General features: G+C 43.8%; 1 protein-coding gene across 5 annotated transcripts in view; it reads right to left on the bottom strand.

The window, feature by feature from the left end:
• Positions 1–5,547: 5,547 nt before the first annotated feature.
• The window catches only part of PFKFB4 (6-phosphofructo-2-kinase/fructose-2,6-biphosphatase 4), an 85,543-nt gene continuing 80,020 nt past the window's right edge, over positions 5,548–11,070 (bottom strand). For 2 of the 5 annotated variants that reach the window (XM_056805268.1, XM_056805274.1), the window contains exon 14: positions 5,548–5,901. In XM_056805268.1, the coding sequence (XP_056661246.1) occupies positions 5,842–5,901 (60 nt within the window). In that variant the 3' untranslated portion in view covers positions 5,548–5,841. Of the gene's footprint in view, positions 5,902–8,058; positions 10,902–11,070 lie in introns of those variants that run through there. The other 3 variants (XM_007499667.3, XM_001375021.3, XM_056805269.1) reach the window with 2 other exon arrangements.

Below are 11,070 nucleotides of genomic sequence, written 5' to 3'. Positions count from 1 at the left end.
CACAATTTCAATCCTTTACTCCTCACTTTCACCTTCCATATTCAATTACAAGTATCCTTTCTATATCTGGGAGCTGGGTTACTGGTGAGGCTTTCCCTCATTCTGGAAAATGTGCATAAACATTTTGGCCCTCCCTCTGTACCTGAGGAAAAGGGTAAAATTTTCCTTCTCTTTGATGTGGTGTTTGCTGTACTTTATTGTAAAATTTGGGCTAAGTATTTGGTCATGGGTTACATGGGTTACAGTGTTAAATAAAGCTACTGTACGAAAAAGAAAATGAATATCCAAAAATTACAAGTGAAACAAATTGGAGGAAGTAATACTGAACATCCTGCATATATCAAAGACTTTAAAAAATAACAACTGTACATACATTTTATGCATTTATCAGTTACTAAAATTTTAAAGATACCTCTATAATGTTAGCCTTTGTGTGGCTTTTTTGTTCTCTTCACAAACTTTAACTTTTTACTTATTTTAACTTAAGAAAAGAAATTGTGGGGGCAGCTGGGTAGCTCAGTGGATTGAGAGTCAGGCCTAGAGATGGGAGGTCCTGGGTTCAAGTGTGGTCTCAGACACTTCCCAGCTGTGTGACCCTGGGCAAGTCACTTGACCCCCATTGCCTAGCCCTTACCACTCTTCTGCCTTGGAGCCAATACACAGTATTGACTCCAAGATGGAAGGTAAGGGTTTAAAAAAAAAAGAAAGAAAGAAAGAAAAGAAATTGTACATATTTATGATATTAAAAGATAAAATAAGTTGATATACAATACTGTATATATTTTCTTAGTTTCTAAACTTTTCCCTGTTGTCTGCTGTCCTTTGAAAGTCATTTGCAATGTCTGTAAAACCCCCCTGAAATTCCCATTTATTTTCTTAAGCTGACATGCGATATATCAAAACCTCAATGGGAAAGTTGAGATGTGGAAGAGGATACCTGTACTCCTCAAGCCTTGTCAACTCCACCACCACAGCATCAATTAGAGCCTCTGTTCCCTTCTCCCTGCTCTTGCCATACGCATCCTGGTTTAACCCTCTTCAATGCTTTGTGCCTGAATGATTGCAGGAAGTTCCTAATTGGATTCCTTGCCCAACTTGCTGCCTCTCTTCATCTGTCATCAATTCTCTACACAGCTATGAAAATGACTTTTTTCCCAAAGCACAAGTCTAATTGTATATCCTGCTTCTGAGTAACTCTGGTGGTCTGCTATTACCTAGAGATAATAGCCATCCTTCAACATTCAAGGGTTTCGCATTCATGGTTTTGGTTATTCTTGGGCTGGCCTTTGATAATTAAATGGGAATTTTTGGAGATATACTGCAGAAAATCCCAGATAGTATGCATATGTAAAGAAAAAAATAGTAAGTCATAAATACTGTATGTTATGAATCTATTTTGCTATTTATTACCATAAGTATATATACATAAATTTATTATAAAGTTGAATTTTTTAAAAGTTTCAGTGTGCAAAAAAACTATGGGCTACACACTGTCTTTGGATATTTCTCTTTGTCTCTCTCCATCCAGTCACTCATGTGATCTTCTATGACAATGATCCTTGTTTCTTGGCTTTTCTTAGGAGAAAATCCCTGAAGCAGTTGCTACAATGTCTTCAGTGGCTGTGAAGACGTAGCATAGTGTATGAGATATTTATGTCTCTCACATAAAAATGGCAACATTTCTAGTGGGTGCAATGTGGTGTTTTACCTGCTTTATGTGTTAAATAAATATTATCAGAATTATTAAAAATAAAAATTTGGAATGGAGGCCTAGAGTTATTCATGGTTTTTCACATATTTGGGGGCCCTGCAGCTTTATTCTACCCTCAGTGTTGAAGGAGGATCATACTCTACCACTTAAAGCCATTTGCAATATGGCTGCAGCCTGCCTGTCCAGTCTTATTACCCATCTATTTCCTTTAACAAACCCTTAACAAACTTAACAAAACAGCCCAGCAGTTTTACTTGCTGTTCTTCCTATTGAGCATTCATCTCTTATCTCTGTTTTTCCACAAAGTACTTGGAAAGCTCGTCTCTCTTCACCTTTACTTCGTAGGAACTCCAGATTCCTTCAAAGCTCAGGTTAAGATTGGGGGTACAGTGAATCAAATCCAACCTCAGATACTTAACTAGCTGTGTGACTAGGCACATTATCTGTTTGTCTCGGTTTCCTTCTCTGTAAAAGGGGGAATAATAATAGCACCTACTGCCCAAAGTTGTTGTGAAGATAAAATAATTATAGGAGGTAACAATAATAGAAGCTAACATCTAAATAAAGCATACTATATGCTAGGGACTATGCTAAGCACTTTATAATATATCTTTTATCTACACAATTGCTAACTTCCCCCGCACAAATTCCTACAAATTACCTTATATTTATGTATATGTGTACATATAGAGTGTACAGTGTGAACCTTAAAAATTCCCAGACCCTACTTCATAAGATTGGATTAAGACCATTCCCCATTTGGGCAGTGAACTCTACTTAGATCAGGAATGTGAGACCTCTACTCCACCCCTACTTAAATCTGCCCTAGGGGAAGATAAAGTTGTAAACTCTTTCCTGAACAATGAAAAGTACTTAAACCCATACTTATAGTAAGACAAAAAAGTTCTTAAGTCATGCCTATTTTTAGAACTAATACAAAGGGGTGCTAAGTACCTATAAAGGTCAGGCAACTTGTGAACTTACAAGTTGCAAAGAGGAAAAAACTTACTCAGAAATTCTAGTCTACTCAGGTGTGAATTACTCAAAAGATTAGTCTACTCAGGTGTGAACTAAGAATGGTCTGTCCTTTGAAAAATGTCTACTGTGATTGGTAGATATAAGGACTTAGGGGAGGTGACATAGGAGAAAATGCCCTTTAAATAGGACATTCTGAAACATTCAGATGGAGGATTGAGCTGGCCTGGTGTCACTAGAATCCTTGCTTGGGCAGATCTTGTGGTGAGTGATTAAGGACTGACTGATCTTTTCTCTTAGGGCTTAGGCCTGGGTTGGCCAGTCCTGGCCAGGGCCAGCTTATCCTTTTCTCATTATTCCCCTTTTTCTCTCTTTCTCTCCTTTTCTTTAATTCCTCATTTGTATTAATTAAAATCTCTATAAAACCCAGCTGACTTGGGTATATTTGAATAATTGGGAATATTTCCCTGGTGACCACCTTATATTTGATTTAAAAACAAAACATTGTAGTGAAAACATATTTCCTGCAGTCACAACTTACTCATCCACTCTTATATCTACAACAATTTAAGTCTTCCACTATTTTCATCACCACAGTTTATGACCTCAACCATTTTAATTATTACAGTTTATGGCTCCCACTCTTTTAAATCTTACAACAGGATATTCAGAGAAGACTAGTACCTCTGGTGAGAGGACATGCTAAGTCCTTTTCAGGGCTGCTCATCCTCTTTTGGTGTCTGCCTGCCACTCAGATCTCACTTGTGGCTCCAAGAAGCTGTAGTGTACTCAGCAGTCACACTCTGTCTCTGGCAGGCTAAACTAGACTAAGGGTAGCTGACAGGCCTAAAACCAGTTGGTAAATTGGGTGGTGTCCACCCCCAGGCATGTAAAGACATCCCCTAGTGGAAGAGGCAGAAGATAAGAGTTTATTCCAATAGTCATGAAGGCAGTGGAAGCTGGCATTTTGGAGTACTTATGAGCTTGGTCAGACTTCAAAGATGCCAAGGTCATCCATTGCATCCAAGGTCACCAGGACTTCTGTCTATTGGACTTCAATGACTTGGAAGAGAGAGTGAGGCTGATGCCTTTGGCCAACTCTGCCTCACTTAAATCCAATTCACTGGCAAGTCAAGACATCAATTAATCTGAAAAGGCATCCATAGATTTCAGTAGACTGCCAAAAAAGGTTCCATAACTCAATAAAGACTAAGGATTGTTGTCCTAAGTAGTCAGGTTGGACAAGTGAACCAAGTGATTGTGGCAGAATTCAGTTGTGGGCATTGGATAAATCCGTTGTCTTGGTTATCTGATGGATTACACCTGAAATACTGATTAGTTTATGTGCCCAGTGTGTTCAAGAGGCCAAAAGTGATGTCGTGACGAGGTGAATTTTTGCTGGCAGGACAGTGAGGATAGTCCAAAAGTGTCAGACAAGTAAGGTACCTGGACAAAGATGAGGTAGGAAGGAAGTGTATGAAGCAGGAAAAATTTTTGAGTAAAAAGTAAGCAACGTCAGCAGTGGTAGTAGGTCTTGCATAAGGGGAGAAAAGCCATTTTGGTCTGTGTTCATGATCCTAAGTATGGCAGAATATGCCCAGGGCAGCAGGCTATTCACTGGCAAAGTCCAGTTTCATGAATACTTGGGGTGGGAGGGTGAGAGGTCAGCATGAGTTGTAACAGTTCTACCTGCTGATTACCTACAAAATCCTTGACAAAATCCTACTATGTGCCAGACACTGGAGCTAGGTGCAGAAGATGAAACAGCCTCTGCCAACAAGGAGCTTACATTATACACCTGAAGGACCTGGGCATGGCAACAGATGTTATATTACAAGTGGGACTGCTGATACTCCCAGGCACAACAAAGTTTGTACTGGCCCACTTGGCCAACAGCCAAGCTGTCACAGTGGAGGCAGAGCAGTGTCAACCTATGGTATAGGCAGGTGTGAGCAGAGGTTCAGGAGTCTGAGAGGATTGACATTGAGAGAAAGCACAGTATAATAAGAAAAGCCTTGGACTTTGGATACAAATCCCAAATCTGCCAATTATTATCTGTGTGAGTCTGGACAAGTCATTTCCCATTGTCATTTCCTATCTCAGAGTCTCAATTTTCTCATCTGTAAAACGAGACCAAACTAGCTGGTCTCTAAGATCCTTTCTATTCTGGCATTCTGTGTTTCTTGGTGTGGGGACCAAACTGGCTCTGAATGCAGACAGCTGGATCTGGGTGAAGGAATCCTGTTTCTGCCTTTGGCAGATGAGTTTGAGTAGGCCTAATCAGAAAGCCGATGATCTATTCGAAATGCTAACCCAGGTGGTCGATCCACCGAGTTTATGAATTCTGGTTTCTGCAAAAATCAACAGGTGGATCTGATGCTGGTTAAACTGAAGCTTGTACTCAAAAGATCTCAAGGGCTCTCTCCCAAAGGCAGCTCTGTTTGAGGATTGTTCTAATCTTTAGGAAGGTTTTCGACCAAAGCCTTCATTTGGTTCTTTGCAACATTGCTTCTTGTTCTTCCCTGGGGGGCCAAGCAGAAGTCAAATGCCAGTTTCACTCATCAGATGACTGGGAATATCTGAAAGTCTCTCCGCATCCCCACAGACCACCAGGCAAATGGCAGGAGCCCCAGTCCAGGCTAGAGAAGGTTGGGGCCTCCTCTGAGGAAGTAATGCCCGATGGGTGCTGAAGACACATCTATTCTCCAGTTCTGGGCTCAGAAGTTTCCCAGGAGAAGCAAGTGAGAAATGAATTTGTTGAGGATGGGGAACTAAACCTAGCTCAAAACATCAATTTGCTGCTCCACCAAGTCAGGAACCATTCATTAGAGACAAAAATTGCCCATAAAGACAAGAACATGTCAAAAAAACAGGTCGATAAAAACATGTTTTCAAGCAGTATTTTACAGTAAGAAATGCACTGAAAATATCACACAAAGAGGAGGGGTTGCTTTATACAGTCTCAAGTTTGTCTCTCTCAGAATCCTTCCACAGGGGGTGCTTGAAGTATTCTTGCAGCTGGACCCTTCAACACCACCTGGTCTGAAAGTACAGACAGCCCTACCTAAGGACTGGTTGAGGAACAGATGGCAGGGAGTATGTGGTGGGTTGGAGCTCAGTAGACCTCCTCTGGGCCCAAGCCTCTCTAAGCCAGGCTACAGATGCTTTGGAACGGTCCTCAGGGCCTCTTCCCGGGAGCGGTGAATGTCCACATTCTGCAAACACAGAGAAAGGACCATTAGAGCCCCACTGGACTCTTCCTTGCTTCCCCTACCCTCTGAGTCACTTCTGCTGTCTATGGAGACCTTCAATGGCTCAGCTGGGAGTCACTACCCATTCTTCAGTGGTCCATGGCCAACTGATCTTTACAGATGTCTGTTGTGCTCCCGAGCCCTCTGACGACTCAACCTAAGGAATGGGGTAGGGAATAGGGTCAATTCTACATAGGCTACCCTAAGCCTTGGAGAATCTTGGATATGGAGTAGGTGGTTCAGGCAAAAGGAGGCTGAGGGGAAGGGCAAAAAGTAGTTGGGGAGAGGAAAAAAAGGGGAGTTTAGGGATGAGAACCCTCCTGGAGTCTTTACAGGATTAAAGCCACCTGACATTTCCCTCTCCCTCTTAGTCTAACCTTGTATCTCTTGGAATGGAAATGAGTTTCAGGCAATCTGATAAGAGGTTCAGAGGAAGCTTGAGAAAGTAGTCTCTTTCTGACAAGCTCAGACTCATCAGTCATCATCTCCTAAAGTCTGATGTCCAATCCCACCATAGGATGGAAGAGGAGATAGCCATAGCTATCCCTGCACCTAGTTCAGTGCCTGGCGGACAGTAAATGCTTAATAAATACTTGTCGATTGATCCCTTGGTCCCTCTGAATCAAAGGAAATAAGATTCAGATTCTGAGAGTCTGTGGTCCTTCTGGGACTTGGGAGAAAGGATTCAGCCCTGCTGATCATGGATTCTCTAAAGGGCCCTGGGATCACTCCTGAGCTAGGCTCAGGAGACCAGCCTTTCTGCTATTGCTGACTAGCCCCTCTGGAAGATGATTCCGAGTAGAGGACCACCAACTCCTGATTTGTTGATGTGTTTTTGGGAGGAAATCCAGGACAGGCAGAGGCAACCCAAGTCCTTCCTTTGCACAGCTGTCTTTATCATATCTGCCTTAGCCCACCTTCTCTGTTCCTGCTAGGAACATTCCTCAGATTTGGGGCTAATTTACTTTGGGAAGCCCATCAGGTAGGAGGATGGATTCTGAGGGGAAAGGTCAAGAAAGAAGGAACTGGAAGGACAACTGGGTAACTCAGTGGATGGAGAGCCAGGCCTAGAGATGGGAGGTCCTAGGTTCAAATCTGGCCTCAGACACTTTCCAGCTGTGTGACCCTGGGCAAGTCACTTCACCCCCATTGCCTAGCCCTTACCACTCTTTTGCCTTGGAACTGACACACAGTATGGATTCTAAGACAGAAGGTAATAGTTTAAAAAAAGAAAGAAGGAACTGGGAAGGGAGTTTGAACTCTTCAGATATAGAGAGGAGTAGATGAACTATATATAGTCCTGAGTGTCCCCCTTCTCGCTGAATGATCTGGGCTTTGGACTCAGTGCCCTGTGCTCAAAAGGAGGTATAACAGAACAGTGCATTTAAAGCTGATGATACTGATGGCCTTTCTAACCCAAGGACATCGGCAACTATCCTTAACCCACCGGACACCAACTTCCTGCTATACGACAGCCTTGAAATAAATGACAGCGAGACGGTGGCCTTCTCTACCTCTCTAGGCCTTGGGTTCCTTCCAATTCCATGGCCCATGTTTTTAGTGAGATCACCAGGAAGAGAGCAGACGCTGACCTGTACAAAGCAAGGGTCTGCATCTCCTGACTTGTCTGGCTCCCTCCTATTCCAAGATGGTGAGGAGCAGGCACAATAACAGATTTCAAAAAGGTTTCAATGCTGTCGTTCCCCTCTAGGTGGTGTCCCCATCCCACAATCAGCAAGAGGGGCTTGTGAGAGGTATGAATCGAAGCCTGAGGGCACAAGAATCCTGCCCCCCCCCCCAGCCCACATGGTTTGGCTCTCTGGGTCTGTTTCTACTCCCTGTGACCCTGACAAGGTACAGCCATGGCCACACAACTAAGTCTCCTTCCCCCCGAGAGCCATAGGACACCCTGCAGACCCAGTGTTTAAGGAGCCTGCCCTCTCCACCTCAGCAGTTCACTTTTCCAGCCAGAGATGGGGAAAGAAGCACCAAGTCATGGCTCTCCCAGATTGCAGTCAGCTCAGAAGGTAGTGTGGGAAATGGGGGAGTGCCCCTCCTCCCCATCCTGAGGCTGAGCCTGGTGTTGTAGCACAAGAGAACCAAGAAGTTTTCCAGGACACATTGGATTCCAAAGATCATTTATTGCAGTTAAAAGTCTGATACAGTGCATGTGCCACATGGGCAAGACCCAATACATTTAGGTTGAAAAACAAAACAGAAAAGGCCTCCTGTGAAGGGGTTTGTAGTTCAGGCATTACAGGCTAAAATACAGAGGGAACAGAAAGTGGGGATTTTTTTCTCAGTGGTTTTCAGGTGAAACATGCCCTTGTAGGATAGTTATTGGTCCTAGAAGGGGCCCTTGCTGGGGCAGAAAAGCACTTTCCCCCTTTAGAAGGTGGGAACTGGTCCACCCTGATTCCCTGGAGCTCCCTCCTGATCTCTCTCTGCTTCTAACCCCAACCCTTTCCATTCTAAGCCCAAGGCCAATTGCATGCTATTGCCCCTGAGAATAGGCACAGATGGCTACAAGTAAACAAGAAAGCCTCTCTTGGAGAAGGAGATTTAGTTGGAGCAAGGCCAAGGTGGCCAGTTGGGCCCAACAAAGAAGCGGCAGTTTGGTCCTGATACAGGGAACCCACTGCTGTTCAGGGGGTCGAATTACCCACAAGGCCTTAGGACCCAGGACACCAGTGGTCAATGGTAGTCTGTGTGTGACCCACACCAGGGGCCAATCATGGAATCCTGTAATGCAGGATGCTGGGAACTCGTGGTCACTGATAAGTTTGTAGGGACCAGGATACCAGGAAGGCGGTTTTCTAAGGAGAAAGGTTCTAGTCCAGGGCAGAGGCACTGGCTGGCTCTTAAGAATCTCAAATGTCACAGGTCCCCTGTTTTTGAGAATCAATAGTTAGAACCCTAGAAAGAGGTGTCTGTCTGGAAGGACAGTGATGTCCGGGGAAGACACTCTCCTCTGGGTCATCCTCTGGCCGAGGGTCCTACTTTGGACTAACCCTCTGGGTAGTCAGAGGATTGACAGCCAGAGACCACCCCAGCTCTGCCATATAGTTGTAGGGCTACTGTTTGACAACCGCTTGACTCTCCTTTCCTAGCAATAACTAGATGTGTAGTTTCTCAGGACACTTGAGCCCAGATCAATCCTCAAAAGCCTTTTGGCTATGGAAGCAACAAAGCTAAGCAGAAGGCAATAATGCAGGTTCTACTCATTTGACTAATTTATTCCCAATGCCAAGAGAGAATCTGGGGCCTTTTGTTCTTCATTTATCTATACAGCTTCACTAAAGTAGAAATATCCATGTAAAGATCTTCAAGGACTCTGTGTTGGGAGCAAAGAAACCTGGGTTCAAGCTTGATGTAACCAAAAAAATAAGCTAGGATGGGGCCAAGAGACAATTTTCTAGGTACTCACACCTCAGATAAGTCACTTTTATCTTTGCAGGCCTCTGTTTCCTTATCTATAAAACAAGGATAACACTGCTTTCCCTGCTGACTTCATAGACTACTCAGATGCTGCAAGGAGAGAATGTATGGGAAAGCATTGGACAGTCGTGAGGGGGTAATTCTTATTATTTTTATTAAGCTTCCATAGACATATAAAAAGCCACTATGCCCCTTCCATAGCATGCATTGGACCTTCTGGTCCCCATATCTTTCAAGAAGGACTCGAGCCACAGACCTGAACCACAGGGAAGACACTGACACGCTTCGACCAAAGACTGGAAGGGGTGTGGGAAATTTTTCTGACACTAATCACATTCACTTCTCTTTGTCTTCCGCAGCATTTAGTTTGCCTCTAGTTAGCATGGGATGAGTCCAGCCACCATCCACCTCCCTGTATGAATTTCAGTTTGTGATTACAATCAGAAAGTGGTCACTCCATTGTGCTCATCTCAGTACTGCGTACAAAATCTTTCCCTATGTCCAACTGACCCAGGGTGACTAGAACTGCTGCTGCTCCCTAAGAACTTCAGTGTATGTCTAACCAACAAAGGGCTATCACTCCCTTTCTAAATTTCAGAGTAGATACAAAAACCAGCAAGAGCCCCACAGCCTTGGGTGAATTTCCGTGGGTGAACACCTAGCAGAGCTCACTACGGCAGAAGAAATTAGGTGTATACAGTCAAGGAACGAGTGACGATGGCTGTCACTCTACTGTTTGGAATTTCAGTGCATACCCCAATCAGCAGTGGGGGAATGGGGTCACAGAATGGAGCAGTACAGTGCTTAGCAATTCAATTGGAGGTGGCCCTGTGGGGTGCATCTGGACACTGATTAGCTCCTATTTTAGGAATCTTGTGTTTGTTTTTTTCCAAGTGTTTAGAAGGGACAGGACATCTCAATCCCTGTGGAGAGATGTTGTTTAAGGCAAACACCACCAGGAGTGGATTTTGGTTGGCAACAAGCCCAGGTGGACACATCCACTGGTCCCAGCCCTGCCCCAAGAGATATGTTGGGGATGTACTTAGGAATTTAGCTAATCAGCTAAAAAGATACCAGATCAACAGCTCAGCAGACAAAGTAATCTAAGGAAATGGCACTGGTTCTCCCCCCTGGTAACATTCAAGTCCATCGTTAGAGGATAAGCGATTTCACAGTGGCAGAGTTTAACACTTCCATACAGCTCTGCCTGCCATGTACATTTAAGTCCAAACACACTGGAGTGGAAAGATCAGATGATTAGAAAACTCAAGAGAAACTAAGTCAGCAGGTTAATGACGAATGCAGAACAGGGGTCTGCCTAACTCTGGGGCAGCTCCTTTGGAGCAGAGCCCCTTGGGGGAAAAGTGTCCAACTTTGGAGCTGGCTGAAAAGTGACTAGAATGATTGCATTTATGAAAAATAATGAAAACTGCACCACAAGTTTGATGACTGATGAGGACACAGGTTCACAGATGAGCAGGGACGGTCATGAGGGCATCCACTGAAGGTCTTGAAACGTCTACATTCTGCATAACAAAATACAGGAGAACACTTATCATGCAACAGGAATAGTTACTGGGATACCAAATAGCTACTTTCTCCAATACAGAGTCCTGTCTACACAACTACTGGAACCTAGTTTTTATGGTAGGCAGTTTTTCCCGACAAATCATCCCAGTATTAATTTTGAGTATT

Source organism: Monodelphis domestica, chromosome 7, assembly GCF_027887165.1.
Source record: "Monodelphis domestica isolate mMonDom1 chromosome 7, mMonDom1.pri, whole genome shotgun sequence".
Taxonomy (NCBI): Eukaryota; Metazoa; Chordata; class Mammalia; order Didelphimorphia; family Didelphidae; genus Monodelphis; species Monodelphis domestica.
Note: the sequence above shows the minus strand (reverse complement) of the source record. Positions and strands in the feature narration are given on the sequence as shown.